Source organism: Cyprinodon tularosa, unplaced genomic scaffold (genome assembly GCF_016077235.1).
Source record: "Cyprinodon tularosa strain WSP-4 unplaced genomic scaffold, ASM1607723v1 ctg612, whole genome shotgun sequence".
NCBI lineage: Eukaryota > Metazoa > Chordata > Actinopteri > Cyprinodontiformes > Cyprinodontidae > Cyprinodon > Cyprinodon tularosa.
The window spans coordinates 400,308-426,404 of record NW_024039355.1 but is presented as its reverse complement, the minus strand read 5'-3'; the positions used below and the strand labels follow the sequence as shown (position 1 = coordinate 426,404).

At 37.8% G+C, this 26,097-nt stretch overlaps 1 long non-coding RNA gene and 2 gene segments (V, D, J or C); all 3 read left to right on the top strand.

Moving 5' to 3' along the window:
- Positions 1–442: 442 nt before the first annotated feature.
- LOC119798163 lies at positions 443–1,010 on the top strand. The gene is made up of 3 exons (XR_005282673.1): positions 443–494; positions 667–744; positions 822–1,010. It is a non-coding gene; the product is annotated as an uncharacterized LOC119798163 (long non-coding RNA).
- Positions 1,011–19,724: 18,714 nt separating this feature from the next.
- On the top strand, positions 19,725–20,649 carry LOC119798175. The segment is given in 2 exon segments: positions 19,725–19,868; positions 20,029–20,649. Coding segments are annotated over 2 exon segments (396 nt in total).
- A 2,840-nt stretch (positions 20,650–23,489) lies between these two features.
- On the top strand, positions 23,490–24,225 carry LOC119798172. The segment is given in 2 exon segments: positions 23,490–23,581; positions 23,690–24,225. Coding segments are annotated over 2 exon segments (519 nt in total).
- Positions 24,226–26,097: the final 1,872 nt, after the last annotated feature.

The window sequence follows — 26,097 nt, the reverse complement described above, 5'->3', positions numbered from 1 at the left end:
AGTTAGGAGAAGCACGACTGTTAGAAACGGCTTTCCGATGTGGTCTAGTTCTAGATGTTCCTCTGGTTAGTTAGTTTTCAGGCCTAGTTGGAGGGAAAAGAACCCTCTGCAGAAATATTCTCCATATCATCTAGGCCTGTCCTGACTGCAGTGGATCTCTTCTGTGTTTTTTGAATCTCATGTTGGATCGAGCCTCTACAGCTATCAGGAGATGCTGATGAGATCTACAGCGACCAAACCAGAGCAGCAGCATCTGAGCTGCTGACCTTTACAAAGGGTGAGAGCATGTTCAGTAAGGAGCAACAATAATCCATCATTTCAATGAAAATTCAACATTTCAGGTGGCCTCACTTAGTTTTTCATGTATGTTCAGACACTGTGGACGTCAAAAAGCAAAACTCCTGTGAGGAACCGGGACATCCAGGATGGTGAGGTGCTTTCCAGTCCCCACCTGAGGACGGCACAGAGAAAGACTGGAACAGGAAACACACGGAGTAAGACTTTATTAACACGACAAACCGACAACTCAAGCTTCCCAGGCCTGATTAAAAGCTAACAGTCACTGAAACACAGGAAGTGCAAGATTATGATGAAAACAACATCCTGCCCCAGATTTCAACTTGGTGTGGAGGAAATTCTGTCGATTAATTTGTCTTATTTTTACAGGGAAAGCAGGTTGAACAGCTAGCAGTGTTCTAGCAGTCGGATCACATTGGAACAGAATCCATCCACACATGTTTGGAGGTATGTTGGTTTGACTAGAGAAACATCACATGCAGATAGGTTAAGACTCTGAGGATGCTTTGCTTTCATTTATGAAGGAGCTGAAGAAGAGGACGGAGCACACAGTCCACTAAGGAGGAGAAACATGGCTCCTCTATTTGTCTCTCCAACATTCTGGAGTCTAAAAAACGTTGACGACCTCGCAGCTAAACCATCAGTCTGCTCCACCCAGGAGAAGAAGGTAACAAACCTTTATTGCTTCCAGATGTTCATCAGTATTAGTGAAGATACTAAAAAAAATATGCAGATTTTTTTAACACTAAAAAATTAAACTGAAAAATAAGTATTGAAAATGTAATCACGTTGAAATAGTAATGTGAATTTTTAGCTTGAAGAGAAAATAAATGAAATTTCAACTGAGTAGAAATAATGACAATGATTTTTTTTAGGTCAAAAATGTGTTCTGAATATATTTTAACACTGAAACAGTAAGTACAAACATACAACATTTAAATTCCAGTAGCATTTTTAATTCAAATCCCAGCGACACAGATTTACTTCCATAGACTGTAGACTCCAACAAATGCAGCATTTTCAGGCATTTTCTCCAAGCATTGTTTACGGTTATCACTTCTGTTCACTTTAGGTTCTCCCTGTGTGTTTCCCTCTTCTATTGGTTAAAGTTACACCTCTCCCAGTGTTTATGTGTTTAAATTTCACATACTATCGTGTTCGTTCACTAACTCCTGTTTTTTTTTTCCAGATAAGGTCATCTGCTCCTTGGACCGGTGTCTATGTGATTGGCTGTGCTTTCTTGGATTGAATTCTGTGAATGCCATGATAAACTGTATTTATCTTTACCATATTGTAAATAGGATCTAACCGGATGTTTGTGTTTAGATTTTATTCTGTGTTTTTTTTTTTATTTCTTTAAATGTTTTATTAAAAATGCATTTCTTTCCATTAAAAACCTTCCCGGGGCCCTGTGTTTAAATTGGGTTAAAAAACTTGTTTTCCCGGGGCAGGGGCCCCCTTTCCCCCCCATACAAAGGTTAATTCAAATGGGGGGGCTTTCATTTTTTGGGGGGGGAATTAAATTTTGATTTAAATTCTTCCATAGGGCAAATTTTTTTAAAAATTTTTTTTTAACTTTTTTTTTTAAAACCCCCAAATATCTTCTCTTTTTACTTATGAAAGGTTTTAAGCTCCATGCCACAAAAATTTTTAAAAATTTTTCCCCTTCCTAAATTTTCGGTTGGGGGTTTTGATGAAATGGGGGGGTTTTGGCCAGGGTTCGAAGGGATATGAGGGGGAAAATTTTTTGGGTATTAATTATATCTCCCGGGAGGGTAACTAGGCGGCGTTTCCAAACTTTAAAACAACAATTTGGGGAACAAGTATTTTCATCCTGCCCCCCCCCGGGAAAGCGTGTTTTTTCGGGGGTTTTTTTTGACTGCAAGGAGCAAGGGAAAAAAAACACAAAAGGGGGCCCCGGGGCCCATCTTTTTTTTTTTTTTAAATTTTTTTTTTTTTCATCACCATTTTTTTTGGTTTATGGTTTTCCCCCGTGCGCTCCTTTTTTTAAAAGCCAAAAAATGATTTACAAACTGCCCCCCCACCCAAAATTAATGTTTTTTTTAAAATTTTTTAAAAATTTCTTGGGGGAAAATTTTTGTTTTTTAAATAAAGCTTTTTTTTGGGGGCCCAACACTTTTAAAAACCAACCTTCTTCGTCGTTTTCCCAAAAAGAAATGCAGGGCCGGGAAAGGGGGGGGGGGGCTTTAAATTTTCCCCCTTTTTTTAAAAAAAAAAAAAATTTATATAATTAAAAAATTTTAAAATTATATATTTTTTTAAATTATTAAACTATTTTTTTTTTTTTTTTTTTAAAGGGTTTTTTTTTGGGAAATAAAAAAATTTAAAGATTTAGGATAACATGGGAAAAAAGAATTTTAATTCCCTTTAAAAACCCTTTTTAAAAAAAGGACCCTTGAAAAATTTTTAACCAAAAAAATTTAAAAATTTTAAACCAAAATAAATGGGTTTTTATTTTAAAATATTTTAAAAATTTTTAAAAAATTTATTTTTTTTTAAACAAAACTCACGCCCCAGGAAAAAAAACGGGGCACAAAATGTTAAGGTCTACCCCTTGCCCCCCCCCCGGGGTTCTCAAAACTTTTTCCCCCATTTTCCATGGTAAGGACTTGCCGTGTTTTTTTTGGGTTTTTCCCCGGGATTTTGTTTCGAAAAAGACGGGAATTTAAACACCTGACGAATGACCTTACAAGGGGGAACCAGTCCTACACCATTTGAAAAAAAAAATTTTCCCCCGAAATCCCCTCAAAAGTCCCCCCTCCTAAACTTCTAAACCAACCACCGCCCCCCAGACCCCCCCCCCGGGCCCCCCCCCCCCAAACCCAAAAAATTACTGTTTCCCCCCCCTCTTAACACTGAAGAAAAACTTATTTGGAAAACAAAATGTTTTCTTTTCCCCCCTTAATAACCATTTTATTTTTAAAATAAAAAAAAAAAAAAATTTGGGAATTTGGGGGCCCCTAAAATTTCCAAAATTAAAATATCGGGGGATTAGATTTTAAAACATTTAAATTTAAATTTTTTTGTAAAATCGCTTTTAACTTCCAAAATAAATAAACATTCAATTTTCACAACCAAAAAATTCCAATAAATTTTAAGTTATAGGAATACAATTTTTAAAAAATTTTTTTTAAAAATTAAACGTTTTTAAAAAGGGCATTAAACAAGACCCCAAAAAAAATTTTTAATCAAAAGGTCTTTTTTTAGAATAACAAAATTAAAAAAAAATTTTAAAAAACCAATTTGTAATTTTAAAAAAAATTAAAATTTTTACAAAACGAAATAAACAATAATTTGTCCTCCAAATTTATATAAGGGTTTTTACCCCACCTCCCCGACAAAAAAAAATTTTAAGAAAATTTAAAAATTTCAACAATGGGCATCTTAAAACGGGGAAACCCCCCAAAAACCCCCCTTCGGGGATTTTTAGTGGTTTTGGGTAACTCTTTTTTTATTATTTTTCCCCCCAAAAAAACCCCCCCTTTTCCCCACCGTCCAATTTCCCCCCGGGGAACAAAAAGTGAAAAAGGACTGAAAACCAAAGAAAGCACCTGCCCCGAGGGGGAATCACTTTTCCCTTTCCCCCTTTTAAAAACGTCCATCTTTGAAAAAATTTCCCCCAGACAAAAAATTTTAAAAAAAAGCAAAAAATTGAAAAAATTTTTTTTTAAACCCCAAATAAAAATGAAATTTTTCTACTTGAAAAAAGAAAAAAGGGGGGAATTTGGGGAAAAAAAAAAAAAAAAAAAACCCAAACCCCCCTAAAAAATTTTTTTCCCCCCCCCCCAAAAAGCAACCCCAGCCAAAAAAAAAAAAAAAATTTTTTTTTAACACACACCAAAAAACAAAAAAAAAAACACAAAACCAAAAACCTTTTTTTTTTTAAAAAACCTTTTTTTTTTTTTTAAAAAAAAAAGCAAAAAAAAAAAAAAGGGGAAACAAAGCAAAAATTTTTAAAAACTTTTTGGCCCCCAAAAATTTTGGGGGGAAAGCAGAATTTCGGGGGGTTTTCCCCCAAAAAAATTTCGGGAAAAACAAACAAAAACCCTCAAAAAAAAAAAACCCTCCGACCGTTTTTTTAAAACGGAACGGGGGCTTCCCCCGACCAATTTTCCCAATTTTTTCGCCCCCCCCCCTTTTTTAAACGTTTTCCAAATTTTTTTTTTCAATCGCCTCCCCCCCTCAAAACACAAACAAGAAAAAAACCGAAAAACCCCCCCCCAAAATTTTCTTGACTTCCCCGGGGGGGGCCCTTTTTTTTGCCTTCCGCCACCACCAGGCCACGGGGGCCCCAAAACCCCCCCCCCCGGTCAAAAAACCCCGACCCCCCAAAAATTTTTCCCCCCCCGGGAAAAACCAAACGCCCAAAGGGCCCCCTCCCTCCCCCCCTCTAAAAAACCTCCTTTTAAAAAAAAAAAATTTTAACCCTTTTAAATTTTATTCCCTTTAATTCCTGTTCATTTTCCCCTTTTCTATTCCCCGCCCCCCCTTTTAAAATTTTTTTCCCAACCCCCCCCTTTTTTTAAAAACGAAATTTTTTTTTCTAAATTTTTTTATTTAAACAATCTCCCAAAAAAAAAAAAACAAAAAAACCCAAAAAATTCTTTTTAAATTCCCCCCCCAAATCAAAAAAAAAGGGTGAAAAAAAACCCCCCCTTTTAAAAGAACTAAACCCAAAACAAAAAGCCCCCTTTTTTCAACAATTTAAAAATTTGTTTTTCCCTTAATTCCCCCCCCCCCCCCCCCGGGGGAAAAAAAATATCAGGATCACCCCTTGGTTTCCCCCAAAGGACTTTTCCCCCCCCAGCACTTTTTTAAAAAAACGCTAAAAAAAACCACTTTTTACCACCCCCTTTTCCGCCTTCCCTCCCCAAATCCCCCCCTTCCCTCCCCCCCAAAACCCCTTCCGTTGCATAACCCAAAATTTACCCCCTCCAACCAAAACCACCCCATTACACAATTAACCAAAAAAACCCCCCCAAAAAAAAAACTAAAAACAAAAAACCCCCAAAAACACCAAAAGCACCACTTTAACCAGCACCTAAAAAAAAAAAACCTTGGGCCTTAATGGCATGAAGAGAGTGATAGCAGGGTGACGGCCCTGTTTGTTTGGTTTTAAAGTGGGGGAAACCCAAAGTTAGTTTCTCAGGGACTCATCTGATGCTTCCTTACCCTTAGTAGGTTACAGCAGTGTAAGGTTTGCTACTTTTTTTTCTTTTTAATTTATTTGAATTGCTTTAAACAGCGTTTAAATTTCTTTAAAAAAAAATTAAAACTTGCAAATTTAGGCAAGGCTTTAAAGTTAAAATCCCTTTTGGGAAAGATAAAGTAAAGAAGATCCTGCAATTTATGGGAAATAAAGATAAAATCCGCAAGATCAGTAATATTCAATTAATTATTGCTACTTCCCATGTAAATATCTTTTTTGGAGGGTGTTTTTTTTAGCACCCATTCTCTCATTTTATCCAAATACAATTTAAAAATTGAATCACGGCATTTTTATCTTATGGGTTTAGATTTTCTCAAGTACAACTTTAATGCAACTTTCCTGTCTTAAAAAGGGAGAACTCTTCTAGTCTAAAAAAAAATCATTTGTTGAAAAGGGGGGGCCCGTTGTTTTTAACCCCCCTTTGGGCTTTAAAAAAAAAAAAAGCCTTCTCTTTTTGGCTTTTTAACAAAATAGCCTAAAAAAATTTTGTGGGTACAGCTACATTCTCTGAAAGTTTCTAGTTTTAACACAACATTTATTTTTCATATTGCACCCGGGGCAGTTTAAAGACAACCTGTACTCCGTTGCTTGTTTTTCTTCTAAAATGTTTATTTTGGGAAAAAAGAAGGGTTTAATAAAAAAATATTTTTTTTCCATTCATCGATTAAACGAAAAAAAAAATCCCAATTCATCGATTTTTAAATAATCTTTAGTTGCAGCCCTAAAATTATATAATCTCTTAATTGCTTCTTTATTTTTTTTACCTTCTTTTAAAATATTTTTTTAAAGATCCCCCAAGACATAACACATGTAAAAAAATTTTTTTTTAATGACAGAAATAAAAAAAAACTAAATATTTACTATAGATAAACAACATTTATTAGACCCAAAAAAAGTGCTTGTTGTGTTTTACACATGGAGACTGGTAGATTTGCATTCAAAGGAATCTCGGGAAAACAAAAACCCCACAAAAGGGATCTTTTTCTTTAGGTCTCCCTTAGAGAAAACTTCTTCAGACCTCAATTAAACAGTCATTTAAGTAAAAAATGAAACTTTTACAAAAAAAGTGAAAAAAAAAAAAAGCTAATTAAGAGATATATACATTTTGTCCACTTATAATTTAATTTTTTACCTACATTTTTTTTTCATTGTATTTTGGGGGGCAATTAATAGAAATTTTATTTATTTATTGAACATTTATTTTTTTGTTTTTATTTTTAACATGGGAAGTGTTTTTCCCCAAACCCAAAAAAAACTTATCTTGCAAAAAGCCGTAAAACATCTAACACTACTTTTTATCAGAGGTTCAAAAAAGTTTCAAAAACTCTGAAGATAAGGGCTCTGCTCCGCTCCACCCCGTGTGTGTGGGTGCGGGGGATTCATTAGTTCCACGCATACGCATGCGCGTTTTCTAGACACAGACAGGAGAGGCAGAATAAGAGGCTCATCGGAATGTCCAGCAAATAAACCGTTAAACTATTATTAAACTAAAATTCGCTACATTAGCGGCTACGCCCCACACGCTGTAACATTCGTAACCGCACAGCTTTTAAAATTAAAAGGGGATTTTTTTCCCCCAACTATAAAAAATCTTTTTTTAAAAAAAAAAAAAAAAAAACCTTTTATTTTTTAAAAAAAACCCCCCCTTTTAAAAATTTAAAAAAATTTCCCCACGGGGGGGAAAAAAAAAAACCCCCCAAAATTTAATCCCACCAGACCTCTTATAAAATTTTCAAAAAAAAAAAAAAAAAAGAAAAAATAAAAAAATGATAATACTTCATAACCCCCTCCCCAAAAACAACCCACCTTTAACAAAAAAACAAAAGATTAAAAAATAACAAAAAAAAAAAAAAAAAAAAAAAAAATTTAAAAACCAAAAAAAAACCCCCAAAAGTAGGGAACAATTTAAAAAAAAAAAAAAACATTAAAAAAAAAGTTAAAAAAAAAAAAAAAAAAACCCCAAAAAAAAAAAAAAAATAAAATAAACAATACAAAAAATCCCATAAACCGCTTTTTTTTTGACAAAAAGCAGACTTCTCGGAAAATGAAAAAACTGGGGAGCTCCCCCTTTTTTAAAAGGTATGCTGGGAAGGTCCAAAAATACTCCATTGTTGTTTAAAAATAGAAAACCTGACATTTTAACTTTCAACTTTATAAAAAAAAAAAAAAAAATTAAGGCAACTGGCCCCAAATTGGGGTTGAAACCCCCCCAAATGGTTATCTCAACCCTCAGCTTAACCACGGCCTTAAGTTCGAAATGTGCCCAGTTTTATTTAAATATTTTTTTTATTAAAGGAAGAAATAACACCCAAAAACAAAGTTTCAACGGCAATTTATTTAAAAAAACTAAAGAAAATATATTTTTTTTACAAAAACCCAAAAAAAATTTTTCTTTTCAAAGGGGTCAATTTAAAATTTTTTTTAATTTTCAACACAAAACCCGCGCAGCACTGTCTCTTTACGCTTTTCTCTGGTTGCGTACATACGTATCCCCGGGCTCCCCCAAAAATTTTTAATTTTATTTTTCATTTTAAATAAATAGCAATGCAGATAAAAAAAAGAAATAACAGTTCTAGAAAAAATCGGGGGGGTATCATAACTACGCAACCCATTTTTTATAAAATAAGATTAGCGTCACTTGACTCATAATCTTTGTTAAAAATTTAAATTTTTAACTTTTAAATTTTTTAAACAAAAAAAAAATAAAATTGAAAAATATCACACCAAGATCCCCAATAAAACCCGCTTTTCATTACTGCAAGGGCCCCCAACGTCCCCTCACACGGGAGAGGTCCCCCAAACGCCCCCTGGGGGTTGTCCGGGTACATTGCAGTTTCTTTTGAAATAAAAAATGGCCTCAGAAATACAAACGTGATTCACGGGGATCACACGGAAAACACGAAAACGCCATTTCCAACCATCCCCACTGAATTCCTTTTAGATGACTTTGTTGGGTTGTTTCTATTTAAAAATTTTTTAATTAAATCCCACGGGGCTGGTTCTTTTAAGTATGCTTCCTTCGTTTTTTTCTCGTTTTTTTACTATAATAAAGGTTTCATTGCATAAAATGTGAAAACAGGGTCTGTTTGTATTTTTTGGTTTTAAATGCTTTAATAAAATTGTTGTAAACTGATTCTTTATAAATAAACCAAACTGAAGTCAAATGGAGCAAGAGTCCTAATATTACTATAGTACAGCTCTTTGGCAGATTGGTGGTTATTATTGTTTCCCTGTTGGGGGGTCTGACCTGACAGCTCATGTTAATAGAACAATTGTTCTTGTCACCTTGCAGTGTCAAAACAAATTAGCCTTAAATAAGGACAGTGAGACGTTCCTCCTGCAGTTCTTCTCATTTTATTGACCTTATAGACAATCTGGGAGTTTAGCAGCAGAGCAGACAGGACACATCAACACTGAGCCACACAAAGAACAACAAACAAATATGGGAGGATAATTAAAGATTAATGTTAAAATAAAACAGTAAAAAATTCAATAAACTAGGAAGAGAGCAGGAACTAAATACTTAGTGAACACAAAGGCAAACAGCTTTGGTTAATTTGAATAAAACTAAAACGTTTTAAGGTGATTTTCTCTTCTTTAAACTATACCTTTATATCTCTACCATACTTGGTCCCTCAGGGTTGCATTGCTCACTCCTTTTAGCAGAAACCAACTAGTTAATGTTTCCGGCTCTATATTCTATCAAAAGAAAAGGGGAAAATGGATTTAAATGGATTAATGATCCTAAACTCACATTTAAACTGGTTTTGGAATAAATTAAGCAGCTTTAAATGAACATCTGGAACCCCGGCCATTGTCATGTCTGGATGAACACGTTAAAGGCTACGTTCACACTGCAGCCATTGACGCACAGTTCAGATTTTTTTAGGAAATCTGATTCTTTTGCGTGGTTGATCTCATTTCCAAATATGTAATCTTCTGTGTGAACTGAATTCATTCAACTTAAGTGTCACAAGGGAGCGTGTTCTATGTTTACAGAAGTAAACATGAAAGGTAGAGCTGGAGCACATTTGCAATCTTTAATTTCTTTTCCAGCCCCAGCCCACCATTTTGACCCGGGAGCAGAAATACACATTATACATCTCATTATAAAGGCAGAAATATTCATTCCATTGATGGATCAACCTATTTACCAACTCAAAATAATACACTTAAGTAAAAAAAAGTATCATTTTCATCTTGTTGTTTTTGTTTCATCTTTTGCAGTTTAATGCTGCAGATGGCAAAACTTCTGTTATTACCCCTAATATAAAAAAAACACAAAATGGAGCTGTTTACAAATAAAAGATAAAAAAAAACCCAAAGCAAACAAATATACTCTGTGTGTAAAATAAATAAATAAAAAATCCACAAATCTGTATTCAGATCTACAAATATGTACTGAGATTTACAAATCTGTATTCAGATTTACAAATCTGTAGTAAGATATGCAAATGTGTAGAACAATCTGTAAGCACACACAGAGACACTGTGTCCGAAGTATTTTCCCTTCAACACCCAGAAATACAGACACATCATTGGTTACAAGTCCAGCGGTTTCTCGGTTTGCTCTCTTTACACATGTGATTTTTGCTACACTTCTGCCGCATTTGTATCTGTAAAATCTGTATTACAGATTTGTGGATTTTTTACACATTTGCAAACCAGATTACACACACACAAGTAGTTTTGCACATTTGCAGATTGTTGTACAGACACACAAATCTCCTCACACATTTACAGTTTCATTTACACATTTTCAAATCCCCCTGCACACACACAAATCGAGATACAGATATGCTTGAGTTTATTTCACTAAAATGGCAGAAAAACTGTGTGTCATGATGGGTACTCTAAGAGTGACCCAAATATGCAGAACACGAGTAGACGAACACAGGAGTAAAAGTTAACAAGTTTATTTGTTCACAAGCACACTGATTGACTGGTTCTGGTTCGGGCCTGGAAACTGGTTCACCGTAGTCTGCGTGAGAGACAGCTCTGTTAGCGTTGCACTTTGGAGCTGGCGTTCTTGATTGTAACTGATTGTACCTTGAGGGTTCTTGTAGATAACTTTGAGAGGGTCACTGTTGGATCTGGAGAGGAGTTGATCAGCAGAGTCCGCTAGCTGCTTCAGCGTCTTACTTCTAGTTCTGAGCAGACCTTGGCTTTGGGTTTTCCAGCTCTTAGTCCTGAGCTGCATGGAAGTTCACTGAGGTTCTTCAGGTTTGGCTCTGAGGGTCGGCTCGGCAGGTTAGCTCTTCCTGAGCTCCACAGAGGAGAAACTGGTTTCCTGGGAGACAGAGACAACGGTTAGAATCCAGGCTGGATTCAAAGTCACAAAAGATTCACTGAGAGTCTAGGCTTAGGCGCTGACCAACTGGATCAACACTGCGGCGTTGAGGCAAGGTCTGAAGACAGCTTATATAGTGGATCCTCTGATGATCTGATGGGCTGCAGCTGTGCAGGAGGCTCACTCAGAAGGATCCACGGCGGACTCTGCTGGAGAAAGGTGGAACTTCTCCAGCTCCCAACACTATGCACCTTAAATGATTGTTCAAAGAAATTTTACACTTAAAACTTACAAAAGATTTTAACAATTTCAAGGGAACTTAAAAGGAAAAAAAAAGAAAAACAGTTGCAAAGAAGTCACAGATTTAATACAAACTGTAGTTCTGCACCCCACCATTAGGTGGTGACATGTTCACATGAAGCCTCATGAACTGTGGGGATCATTGAAGCAACTTGGCCAAACGGTTGAATGCCTCATGAGGCTTCATCTCACCATCACTAGAACTAACGAAAACTGCAGAATAGGAGAATAGATAGAATAAAGCAGAATGATGAAGAGGGGTCCCTATGTCCTGAGGCAGTCTAAAATGACAGCAGCCTAAATATAGAGCTAGCTCAGAATAACCTAAATTCTTTGGATTAGGAATAAGAAATATAGAGCAGTGGTAGCCATTTAAAAAATCAGTGGGGTCCGAATAAAGAAAATTATCAACCTCTAAAGGTCCGGAGACATTTTTAATTATAATCTGTTACTTTAAACAACATTTAACACTGAAATAGACAAAGGGGAGTATGCATCCATGTTATACATTGAATTTTTAAATAAAAATATAAAAAAAGACATTTTTTCCATTTTAAAATCTAAAGTGTTTTTTGAAGTAGAGAACAGCTATCATTCAGTTTGGTTTATAGACAATTTCCTGACTCCCATATTTTATAAATTACCTGAACTGATCATTTGTTATTTTCTTTCTTTTCTCTGTCTTAATGTTGGCAGTGGGCTTTATGCTGCCCTGCAAGGCTTTAAACCTGGGTTTAAATGGAGACTAAGCCATTCTAAAGCACATATCAAGGAGCTCATTTTGAGCCTGGATCCAGATTTATTGTTGATTCTGTTCATGGTGGAGAATCCTGCTTCACAGCAGCAGGTTGAGCCAAACATCCTCTAAATGTGCAGGGTCATCTTTGAGCACCATTTCACTTTTCTTTCACCAGTTCACCGCAGTTCTTCCAGCAGTCCACACTTTCTCTGCTCTCTTTTTCTCATGGTCTTCTCCTTCTTTCCCATCGCCCGGCTTGCCACAGGTTTGCCTGCTGTGTCTAAAAGTAGCAGCAGCAGCAACCCAGACTGACAGCTCATTGGCTCATTTGGATCATGTGCAGCCTGGAGCCGGACGCTCCCCAGGGCTTTACCGTATTAACAGGAGAAGCGGTACAAGTGAAGTTAGACACTTGGACAACATGTAGTAATAATATAAATGTTTTAAATCAGGTTGGGTCAGATTAGCCAGCAGGTGGGTCCGGGTCCGGACCACGGTCCGCTAATCCGTGACCTCTAATATAGAGCTACAGTAGGGCCAATGTAGAGCTAAGGAGACTGTCTGTGACTAAATTGTAATTCATTGGCTGTTCCCAGCAACTAAATAAAATCACTCTATTTTTAACTATAAGCTTTATCAAAAAGGAAAGTTTTAAGCCTAGCCTTAAAAGTAGACAGGGTGTCTGCCTCACGGACTAAAACTGGTAGTTGGTTCCACAGGAGAGGAGCCTGATAACTAAAAGATCTGCCTCCCATTCTACTTTTAGAAATTCTAGGAACCACTAGTAAACCTGCAGATTGAGAGCGAAGTGCTCTGTTAGGAACATAAGGAACAATCAGATCTCTGATATCAGATGGAGCTTGGCCATTTAAGGCTTTATATGTGAGAAGGAGGATTTTAAATTCTATTCTGGATTTAACAGGAAGCCAATGAAGAGAAGCCAGGATAGGAGAGATATGATCTCTCTTTTTCATTTTCATCAGAACTCTGGCTGCAGCATTTTGGATCAGCTGAAGGCTTTTAACTACAGTTTGTGGACTTCCTGATAGTAAAGAATTACAATAGTCCAGCCTTGAAGTAACAAATGCATGGACTAGTTTCTCAGCAAAAGAAAAACTCATAAAACCTATGATATGGGATTTAAATCAAAGATCCTGATCAAATATAACACCTACATTTGTTTACTTTATTTCTTTTATTATCTTAATTCAATGAAATATATCACACAGATGGAGTAACTGACTAATCAGCTTATTTTTCAAAGTCCTTTCTAAAGACAATAACTCCTTTTTTTGGTTTCTGCATTCAAACGCATTCTCTAATTGAACAACTTCAAGCTGACAACAAAAGGCTGTGAGTCGGTTTACCAGGAGGGAGGAGGAGCTGAGCTGTTACTGAACTATAGAAGAGAGACAAACTTCCACATTCAACACAGTTCAACACAATCATTACATCTTCTCAACATGCTCTCCGTGCAAAAATATGGATTTATTCTACTGGTCCTGCTCTTTGGAACAGGTTGGTTGGAGTCAAACATAGGAAAAGTTGATCATTGTTATTCTTCAGTTATTTGAGTTTATTTTTTCTTTCAGATATAAACTGTCAACAACTTACTGCACTGAAGACTGAGGAGTTCACTTTAGAGGGCAGCTCAGTAACTCTGTCCTGCAGTTACAACAAAGGTTCCACCAGCTATTTGTTCTGGTATCGACAATATCCTGGAAAACCTCCAGAGTTCCTGAAGTCCCACTCTCCCTTTGGTGAAGCACAATATCTGGGCAGGCTGAAATTTGAAGCAAAAGAAGACAAAATGAGCATGACCATCTCCTCTGCAGTGATGACAGACTCTGCTGTGTACTACTGTGCTCTGCAGCCCACAGTGACAGGAAACACTATAACTCTGTACAAAAACCTGTAATACTCCACAGCATCCACTAGAGGCCCTCAGAAACATAGACTGCAGGGACCATTCTTCCTAACTCTGCTAGATTCTGTTAGTTCAAGTTCTAACTTTATGTTCTCTCAGCGTCTTCTTGTCATAGTAGCTGCATCTGGCCTGGTGCTCCATTTAGCTGTGAACCTTCCTGTAGGGAGATATAGCTGGACTGCAGACCCCAACATCTTCCATTATAGAGGACAGAGGTGGGGCTATTTTTCAGTGGTTACTCCTGTTTTCCTCTTTGACATATGGAATCAGTTATTATTTTAACTCTTTGTGCTTTCTTTCTGATGCAATGTCTTGCTCACAGCTGGTTTACTGATGCCTATTTGTAACATAAGAACATAAAATATGAATGGATCAGTGCTTCCTTTGTTGTGGCTGCAAATTCAATGAAATTACACAATGTCTACTGTATATAAACAGTAGACATTAACATACAAAAGGTTCTGGCCACACATATGACATTCCTTTAAACATTTCAAACAGGCTGTGCTTCTATTGAGGTACATATTCATGGTACACATTCATCACCTACCAGGACAGACAAAAAAAGTTTCTTGGATCCGTGCTCTAAACCCAATTGGAAGTCAGCCATTTTGGATAAAACATGCCATTTTCTCTCATTTACTCATGTCATATCTAAGCAAACTTGTGCTGAGGTTTTGAGTTACAGATTCTCCATGCATAGACTTTAGGCATTGGGGATCAAAAGGTATCAAAATATATTTTTTTTTTCTGCATCAAAGCATGTAGATGTGACTAAGCATTGAAACGTAAACTCTCCCCTTATAACATACTGGTGTTTTAGGTTCAATATGCATAGTCAGAGCAGTATTGTTTTCCCTGTGTGTCATCTCAGATCAGCATTCATCTCATAGAGTTGGCCATTTATGGACATCACTTTAGCCCCGCCTCCTGAGAATAGGAAGTCTCATGTTTCACTGCTGGAAGTTCTTTGTTTTCACCGTGCTCCCTATGGAAGAGGAAATGGCCAAAACAGCTGTTAGGCCGGTCTAATTTAGACCAAATAGGTGTAAGCATGGGGGCAGCGGTGTGAGGCTCCTCTGGCCACAATAGACAGAGAGCCGCCCAATGCCTCTTGCAGCTGTAATTTTTTATTTCTACTGACCTTGTAGAACCATATACATATAAACACTCACCGGCCACTTTATTAGGTACACCTGTCCAACTGCTCGTTAACACTTAATTTCTAAGCAGCCAATCACATGGCGGCAACTCAGTGCATTTAGGCATGTAGACATGGTCAAGACAATCTCCTGCAGTTCAAACCGAGCATCAGTATGGGGAAGAAAGGTGATTTGAGTGACTTTGAACGTGGCATGATTGTTGGTGCCAGAAGGGCTGGTCTGAGTATTTCAGAAACTGCTGATCTACTGGGATTTTCACGCACGACCATCTCTAGGGTTTACAGAGAATGGTCCGAAAAAGAAAAAACATCCAGTGAGCGGCAGTTCTGTGGGCGGAAATGCCTTGTTGATGCCAGAGGTCAGAGGAGAATGGCCAGACTGGTTGGAGCTGATAGAAGGGCAACAGTGACTCAAATAACCACCCGTTACAACCAAGGTGGGCAGAAGAGCATCTCTGAACGCACAGTACGTGGAACTTTGAGGCAGATGGGCTACAGCAGCAGAAGACCACACCGGGTGCCACTCCTTTCAGCTAAGAACAGGAAACTGAGGCTACAATTTGCACAAGCTCATCGAAATTGGACAATAGAAGATTGGAAAAACGTTGCCTGGTCTGATGAGTCTCAATTTCTGCTGCAACATTCGGATGGTAGGGTCAGAATTTGGCGTCTGCAACATGAAAGCATGGATCCATCCTGCCTTGTATCAACGGTTCAGGCTGGTGGTGGTGGTGTCATGGTGTGGGAAATATTTTCTTGGCACTCTTTGGGCCCCTTGGTACCAATTGAGCATCGTTGCAACGCCACAGCCTACCTGAGTATTGTTGCTGACCATGTCCATCCCTTTATGACCACAATGTACCCAACTTCTGATGGCTACTTTCAGCAGGATAATGCGCCATGTCATAAAGCTGGAATCATCTCAGACTGGTTTCTTGAACATGACAATGAGTTCACTGTACTCAAATGGCCTCCACAGTCACCAGATCTCAATCCAATAGAGCATCTTTGGGATGTGGTGGAACGGGAGATTCGCATCATGGATGTGCAGCCGACAAATCTGCGGCAACTGTGTGATGCCATCATGTCAATATGGACCAAACTCCCTGAGGAATGCTTCCAGCACCTTGTTGAATCTATGCCACCAAGAATTGAGGCAGTTCTGAAGGCAAAAGGGGGTCTGACCTGTTACTAGCATGGGGTACCTAATAAAGTGGCCGGTGAGTGTATATATATATATATATATATATATATATATATATATATATATATATATATATATATATATATATATATATATATATATATATATATATATATATATATAAACAGTTTTCTCACCCCTCGTGGGGTGGTATGTGTCATCCTCAAGCTCGGGTCCTCTACCAGAGGCCTGGGAGTTTGAGGGTTCTGCGCAGTATCTTAGCTGTTCCTAGGACTGCGCTCTTCTGGACAGAGACCTCTAAAGTTTTACATGGAATCTATATATATATATATATACCGTAAATTCTCTAATATAGGCCCGGGCCTTTATTTCACTCAAGTGCATCGCGGACCAGGCCTTTATTGGATAGAGGCCAGTATTAGAAACAGGCCTCTATTGCTATTTGAGCAAAACAGACTACCAGTGGAATGAATAAAAATGAGATTTTGTGTCTATTTGAACCTATAAAACACTAGGTTCATTTATTGAAAAAGTACAGTTACCATGTCTCCCTTGGTTTGAAGTAAAAAAAAAAAAATAAAATCCTCCAATCATGTTTAATTCTCCTCCTCAGTTTCCTCCTCCTCTTCATCTCTCCCTTTAATCTCCTCATCACTCGCGCTCCTCCTCATGTTGTGCTGCGTGTCTGTTCTCTTCCTCGCGCAGACGGGCAGCAGTCGGCCTGTCGTCCAGCTGCGCAGGGCTGTGGTACTTGTATGTTACTACCACAAGTATAATGTTGAGGTATGCCCAGAAAAAACGTTTATAGCCCCGGCCTGTATTAGAGACCGGCCATTATTTACCTCCTCTGACAGCGAGACCGGCCATTATTAGAGACCCGGTGTAGGTACCAGATTGACTCGGGCTGCCAGATTGCCTCGGGGGCCTGCGCCTTTTGATGACGTCACAATACATAATTGTTTTAACGTTTGCACAATTGCGCAAAACATTTTGATTGGTCTGGACAGCTTACTAAAGTAATTATAGTGGGGTGTAGGTTTTATTCGAAAGCGGGATTGCGGTTTGTAAACGGACAATTTTACGAAGAAATTCTCCATGGTCCCTGCGCCTTCCGATGACGTCACCGAATTAGCCATGGGCCTTGCGCCTCCCGATGACGTGACATTATGGCAACGCCACTCAAACAAACTACATTGAGCCCGCGGTCTGCATTTGTAACGACAATAAATTCAGGAGAATGAAGCTAAAGGGATACAAAAAATAAACTTGTAATATTACAAAACCAAAAATACTATGAATACAAAGTATATTCAGAGATTAAAGTCCCTCTGATACTGTTTAAGTGACTGAGAAACTGCAGATTTGCCACATTTAAGATGGCGGACGCTCTGACGCATCTCAAAAGGCGCAGGCCCCCTAGTCAATCTGGCAGCCCGAGTCAATCTGGTACCTACACCGGCCGCTATTGGAATACAGGCCAATATTAGAGAATTTACGGTATATATATATATATATATATATGAGGCAGCAAAAAAGTTACAAAACAAAAAATACATATGAAAATTTATAAAAACATTTAACTGAATAAATGAATAACTAAATATAATATAAAAAATATGTGAATGAATAAATATTAAATACATATTTCAGTATATAAATTAAATTATTAAAATTATTTATTAATACATAAATACGTTTGGGTCCTGGAAAAGGCTAATCCTTTGTCTTTTTGTATATCTATATTTATTTTTTCTTTTATTTGTGTATTTGCCTTCCTTTTTGTGCATTTATAAATGTATTTATTTTCTAATTTCTGCTTTTATGTATTTATATTTGGGCATTTACCAAAAAGTCGACTTGTTAATTTAATTAAGCAGAGTTGTGATATTAACAAGACGGTTGCTGCAGAAAGATATACAGTTGTGCTTCAAAGTTTACACACCCCCCCCGTTAAATATTAAAAAATCAGCTGTCAGTAAAATTAATTTAATTTGACAAAAGTGATAATAAATTATAAATAATGGAAACTGTGACATATTTCTATATTAACAAGTACAACAAGTAAAATAGGTTGATGCAGCACCTGAACAAACATTTTGTTCAGCAGCAATTTCAGGCAATTTCTGAAATCAGGTGTTTTCTTTAATGTTCATTAAATGTTCAGTCAAACTTCTGCACCTGTTGACAGGTATGTTGGTTCACTGTTCATCAGTAAGGTACTTAAATTTGTCTGGGAATGTTGTTGTTTTTTTTATAGAATTATATGGAAAATTAAAATTCCAAATCAGTATTTTATTTCACTAACTTTTCTCTAACATTTTTATTTATTATTACTTTTTCCAGTTTTGTGTTATTTAAATTACTGGTGTAAATTTATCTTTTTTTTTTTTATGGGTGGGTATGGAAACTTTCAAGCACAACTGTACTAGACCTTGGTAATCATTTTTGATTTACTCTTTAAAAATCCAGAATTCACATTTAATCTAGATAACACATGATGTCGTTAGATTGGTTAGTTGATAATTGATCAGCCATTTTACCACATACTTTGTAGAACCTGTCCTTGTAAATTATTCCTTTTCATGGTGGAGTTGTGTTCTTTTAATACTTTTAATTATTATTGTAATCCTTTGATCCCTTATACTCGAGCTTCAGGATATTTTGTATTAAAGTTGAAAGGTTTTACTTTTGTGATTGCAGCTGAAAACAGATTTAACTTCTGTAGCTTTGATCATTTGTTATCTATGTGCATTAAGAACTGGGCACTAGCATTTTTCTGATGATGTGATTGGAAAAATAAACTCAGAGACTTCAGCTGACAGGCTCACAAATGGACAAAGTTATCATAGAAATCCCAGGTTGAAAGTACAAATCAATGCTATAGAATATTTCTTTCAACTCTTTGCAATTGATCCATGAAATGAATGACCAGGAGGAATTTGACAGAACATGACCTCTTTTTCAAAGTTTTACCCTTTTCCCTTAAAATGATGTCATGAGACATACAGTAGAAATGTGCCCACACTGGAAAAAGAATCTAGAAATAAATAAACATTTCTTAAATTAAGTGTATTTAGCCTTAATTTGAGTAGGTAGATGAGATGATTTGCCAGTGGAATGAGTGTTTTTACTCTTAACATAAGATAATTAGATAATATGCACTCGGAATAAGACAAACCAATGGTGTTTTCTTATTTTAAGTGTAAATTGTCTTGTACCATTGGCAAAATCAAAGAACAAATGCACTTATTTTAAGAAAAAATGACTTATCTAGATTTCCATTTTTTCCAGTGCAGAAGTAAGAAGGCTTTTGGACTTTGGCAGATTTAATATTAGAGGAGAGATCATTTCATGTAGCAGGTGTTATCCGTTCCTTAGGTGACAACATAAGAAAGTATGGATTATCCATACTTATAAATATATAATTTTATTTTTTTGACAACTTTCCACCTTTAGAAACCCCCAGATAATAATTTTAGTTCTGTGGCGTTAAGTATTTGACCCATGGATAAGCAGCTAGAGCCTATTATCCCTACTGTTTGACTCAATCTTCTATCTCCTCTAGAGGGCGCCATCATCCAGTAGGCGGAGCTCTCCTTGTGCTCTGTGTTCCAGCATTGTGTCAATAATAAGTGTTGCTGTGAAGAGAACAATAGTCAGACTGAATGTTGAACATCAGCTAGTTTCTCCTGCTGATTTAAACCTTGTTGGACAGATGGAACATTGGCTGTGGATTATTCTAGCTGCTCTTTTCTTTGGTAAGATAGAAAGCTCAACATGTTTCCTCTTCAAACACTTGAACAATAATCAGTGAAAATTACATCTAATGTACACAGAGTAGAGATCTTTATTTTGTTTAATTTAATCAATCATCTTTATTGATTCATCTCTTCCTCTGCATGTTCTGTTCTTCCTCAGAGTGTAAAGGAGACTCAGTGACGCAGACAGAAGGACATGTTGCTGCTGCTGAAGGAGAATCTGTAACTCTAGGATGTAGTTATAAGAGCACTTTCACTCCAACAATGTTCTGGTATAAACAAGAAGAAAACAGCTTCCCAAAGTACATGCTGAAAGGATTCTCATCAGGAGGAGATAAAGCTCCGGATTTCAAAGACAGATTCAATGCTGAACTCAACGGCAACAAGAATTCATTTAATCTGACGATCCAGGATCTCCGTCTGTCAGACTCTGCTGTGTACTACTGTGCTCTGCAGCCCACAGTGACAGGAAACACCAGAACTCTGTACAAGAACCTGCAGAGCAGAGACTAAACAATACTGCACTATAACCACTAGAGGGCCTCATTTACTGTACTTCTTCTTTTGGGGCATAGGTGAAGTGCTTGGATCTGATGGCTGATTACTTCATTACACTGTTGCCTGTTCGGGTTGGAATACTCCTCGTTAAACAGCCAACAAATTCATCCTTCTTTTTGAAGAACAGGTCCGCTGTATCCTACGTGGCCTTGGGTATCCCATGATTCATTGTGAGACTAAACAAGCCAGTTGCTCTGTACTCAGAGAAAAAAGGAGTTTAATATAATACAAGTACGTATGTGAATAGTTCTGTCTGAAATTAATGAAAATAGTTGTGTTACATGATTATTTGGGCAGATGTGTCATGGGTAATGTTTGGTTTATTGAAAAGTTTTATCTGTGCAAATGGGTTTGGCTGACATTTAAGATTACAATATTTTTTGCAGTGTGTGGACTATATGTAAATCTTTTTTTAAACATTCTTTATTTAAGAACATAATAATCCAACATATATACAAATGTGTCTTCATATATGCAACTACAAAGAGCATGAAACCCAATAGTAGTGGAGAAAAAATAAATAAATAAATAAAGTGGAAGAACCACAGGTAAGTGACCACGATCACGTCCCCAGTGCTTCAGTCCCAGAGGTCTTGCAGGAAGCCGATCCCGGTCAAGGATCCAGAACAGACAGAACAGACAGGATCCAGGCCTCGTAGAGCTTCCAGGCAGGTTCAGAGTCCAGTAGAGTCCGAAGCATGACCAGGCGGTCACGCACAGGAGCAGACAGGATCAGGTGCAGACGGGGATGCTCAGTGAAGGAGGGTAGCAGAGACAGGACGTGGAACCAGAACTGAATGCAGGACCTTTAAACTGGTGCCAGGCTTACTGAAATGAAAACTGAAGCTCCCCGCGTATAGAGCCAAAAACCCAGAGGATTCAGCAGGGGAGGAACAGTGGACAATCAGGAGACGAGACAAACACAAAACCCTCCTTCCACTGGCCGACAGGATCCAGAACATGAACCGTGGCATCAAATGAACAGAACTGGACAGACTAAAAGAAAACAAATGATGATCTGGCACTGAATGCTCAGTCTGAACAGAATATAAACCAAAGGAAACAGGTGAGAGGAATAAATGATAATTGAAGCAGGGAGGGAAAACGACAGGTGAAAGAAATATCCAATTAAGGGAGAGCAAACAGGCCAGATCATGACAAAAAGAGGGGAAATACAAACAACCGGGGCTGATAAGATTTTCTTGTTTAGCATATGAGGCTCTTTATCTGTGTGGCCATCCAAAGTAGTCGATAGCTGGGGCCCACACTTCCAAGAATATGTCGGACTATATGTAAATCTGATATGACTACAATGTTATTTTTTTATTTTTTTTTTTTTTGTAGGCAGTTGTAGGTGTGTGCAGATTCAGTAATGATACCATGACAGTGTGGGGTGCTGTCACTATGCTAGGGTGACCAAACGTCCATATTTCCCGGGACATATCCGTATTTCACGTCCTGTCCCGGGCGTCCCGGGTTTTTTTTAGAAAGTGAGGAAATGTCCTGATTTCACTGCGCACGACGCTCCGTGTGACGTAATCCCTGAGCCGCGTCAGAGCGGGCAGCCCTGTTCTTAATCAGAGGCTCTGTTCGAAAACCTGGGCTGCATCCTCCAAGGACGCGGTCTACCTAGACTGGATCCTTCCAAGTCCTTGAAAATAAGGAGACCGGAAGAGTTTTGGCTGTAAATTCAAACAGGTCTACCTTTCGGCGTGTTTTACCGGCTTATGCTCTGTTGCTTAGCAACCGTGAACGTTGACACAAAAAGCAGGAAAAGAATGAATACCGAGGTTTTCAAAACTGTTTGTTTATTTATTTATTTTTATAAAGTTAAAGTGAACAAAGACTACACTCACAAGAATCCAGAGTGGAATAAAGGTTCCAACCAGCGGGAGCAGGAACAGATCAAATCCAACCCCCCCAACCCCCCCAACCCCCCCCCCCCCCATTGACATTTGCGACCTGGCCAAAGTTATATCCCTATGGTTGATTGGTCTGCATGCCTTACTTTCAATTGGGAGTCTGGGGATTGAATCCTGCCCAAGCTCTCTGTTGTGTAACTTTCCACGTTTGGTATGTTTCAGCTTCTGCTTTACTATCTGCCCCTGGTTCATGGAAATAATAGTCAACATTTTCTTATCTTAATGAGGTTATCCGTTTGTTAAGGAATAGTACTAGTATATTGTTGTTTTGACCTTCTTATTTATGATGAAAATAAGGTCTGGACTATTTGTTTTTTTGAAGTTGTGCGACGTTGTAGGAATTTATTTAGAAGCGGTTTGATTAAAGCTTTCAAATGAGTTGTGAAAAGTTGGCTTTGGCTATCTGTGTTTTTATGTAATTATAGAAAATACTTTAGTAATTTGAGTAATAATTTTTGGCATTTATTTTTTTTTGGGGGATATTAAAGCCAACATCATTAGTGCACTTCTCTAAGAAGTTAGAGAAGTGCACTAATAAAATTGATTAAATGAATTTTACCAGAGAATCTAAAATAATTTTAAGTTGATCAAACTTTGTTATACTATTGGAGGTCCAATTAAGTAATATTGGTCTGTTAATAAGTAGACTTGGATAAGCCTAAAATTAAATGTTTTAATAAAAAATGGGCAACATTGGTAATTTAGAATGCCTAATGGTATTTGATCTGACAAATTTTAAAATTTCAGCCCACAAAAACATTTTCTAGAGTGTGTGTTACAGAGAGTGGTAAGAAAAAAAAATCATCTGATGGTTCTACAGTCTTTGGTTTAAAGCACTCTGTTCGAATAAAAGTAAAGCCAGTATTTACTTTGGGGATCAAAGTCCCAGATTGTGAATAGACAGACCTTCAGGGAGCGATAGCTTCTGCTTTGACAGGGATTCAGTTAAAATATATATTAGCTGTATTTTCAGAGTATATCCATTTAATTAATTATCATGTTTTTTATGTATAGTTAATGTTAACTGAAATATAGTTTTTTTTTTCTTTTCATTTTTGATTTACCAGAGAAGAAGAAGAGGAGGAGGAGGCAGGCAGTTTCAGGGAGGAGCTGAGCTCTTTCTGAACTATAAGAGACAAACTTCCACATTCAACACAGTTCAACACACAATCAGTAACTCTGCTCTCATGGAACATTTCAGGCTTTTGCTGCTCATTGCCTCACTTCTAACAGGTCAGAAAATTATTTCAAGTCAGAAATCCTATTTTCTTTTAATTTGTATGCATGTAATTCACAGGATAGTTTTAGATTGAAGTCAGTAACTAATTTCTCCTCCTTTAGGTGTCTGTTCTCAAGATCTCACTCCACTGGCTGATGAAACCTTCACCATAGAGGGCAGCTCTGTTACTCTGGCCTACAGATCGTCTAATGAACCAAGGGCAAGTGATGAGTTTTATTGGTATCGACAGTATCCAGGAAAACCTCCAGAGTTTCTGATCTATCATTTAGGATCAGGAAAAATACAAAATGAGCGAATCCTTGGACTGAAGATCCAGGTGAAGGGAGCTGATATAAGCCTGCTGATCTCCTCTGCTGCAGAGACAGACTCTGCTGTGTACTACTGTGCTGTGAGGCCCACAGTGACAGGAAACACCAGAACTCTGTACAAGAACCTGCAATACTCCACACCATCCACTAGAGGGCCTCACACACTGTTCCTCCTCTATGGTTTGTTAGGATTCAGTCTGATTGTTTGTGCAGCTGAGAATAAAGCAGACATCAGAGTGTTTGCTGCATCATTGAACTCTTTATGATGAGAAGGTTTGGATCATAAAGGAGGGATGATGGAGGCTCCACACAGACAGAGTAATTTTCCATTATCAGTATATTTATTTCCATGTTGCTCATCCCTTTTTTTACTCTGTCCCCCTTCCTAATTAGAGTGAGATTGCAAATTCAAACAGATATTGTCATAGATATTGGGAAAAAAGTATTTTGGAAGTTCTGGTCTGATTCAGAGAGACAATATCTATCATGCTTTAGACAGAAATGCTGTAGTTTATAGGAATCTGGATCAACATATTATTCCTTAAAAACTCTCATAGCCCAGGGTCCAGCTCAGAGGTCTGTTTTAGGAAGCAAGTTTGATGAAATCTTGAAGTTTGTTGAGCATAAAATTTATTGAAACTCCAAGTTTTTCTTGTCAGTAAGTTTCCTCAGCCTCTGTTTCTGTTACCGTAGTGACATTGTCCCTGGAACTAACCTGGTCAGGATCAGGTTTTTCTCTATAAACTTAGTGTCCTCTGTCTCTTCCCTCCTTAAAGCCAATCACACTATTTCCTTTCTTCATTCAGTAAAGAGAGTTCTGTGCAAACCATAATAGTAAAACAAATCCGTAATTAGGTCTGTTAGACACATTAGGGGTTAAAAAAACACAATTATGTCATGAGAGGGATGTCAGACCACATGTAGAAGACATAAATGGAAATGTGGTGCATGGTGAGGGTGGTTATGAATGCGTGTTGTGGAGGTGGAGACTCCAAATGAGGGGGTGTGGACCACAGAACTAAGTGTATAGGTGTGCATTCACCTGTCTCATTGATGGGTGGGTGGGGCTGCCATCATTTAGCTTGACCGTTTTAATTCACTACGCTTCATTTCATTCTGTTTTTCAGTATTCATTCACTTTCAACATCTTAATCAACTGATCTCAAACCGTTTGCTATATTCATCCCTGCTGTGCAGCCATAACTTGTGCTGGTGCTAATAAACCAAACAAAAAGCATTCTGGATGTCAGCGTATCAAATCAAATACTCACAAATAGGGCAACAAACGAGCGCCCGACCCAACACTCAGTATCCAAAAAGATCCGGTTGCAAGCCACAATACAGCATATAGGTGTCCTTTCATACTCACAAAGTCATTTTATGAGTGTCATAATGAGTTTTGGTTCCTAGCCCATATGCAGAACATAACCAGAGGCAGGGAAAAAGTTCAAAGGTTTATTGTTGAACACAGTCCAGAGAATAAACAGATCCAGGGTTTTCAGGTTCGGGACTGGTCTCGACAGGGTTCACAGTACTGGAGTTTTGAGCTGAGTGGCAAAGGGGGAAAACCAGGGGGTCCAGAGGCTGATGGCAGGCTGAGTGCTTGGTGGAGGCTGAGTTTGGTTAGAGCTTGTAGATCACCTGGTTTCAGCTTCAGTTTCCCTTCCAGATTCTTCTGGGGGCAGGCTGGCAGATCCTCGACAGGTTTTGTTCTCCAGGGTTCTACTGAGATCAGACAGACCGATTTCCAACAGAGAAACTCTTCAGGGCATTTCTAATTTCAGGCAGGTTCAACCTGGGAAGCAGAGAAAACAAAATGGATCAGGTTCAGGTTTCGTAGTCAGGAGACTAGACAGGCAGGTTGGCTCAGGGTTTACTGACTAACACTCTGGCGCCGGAGTGTGGTCCTCAGCCCACTTAAATACTGGTCTCCTGATGAGCAGATGAAGAACAGCTGGTGAAGTCAGCTCCAGCTTCAGGAGATCCAATACGCCCTCTGGTGGAGAAAAGATAGACAGAACCCCAGATCCAAACAGTAACACAAACCCCTAGGAAGGGATCCTCGGCGCCCTCTGGTGGGCAAGCCTCAGGATCCCAACAATGAGGGCAGCCATTTAACTTTATAGTCACATAGAAACATGTCATTTTCAATTAAATTGGATTCAATTTACATATCATCACATCACAACAGAAGAGACAAT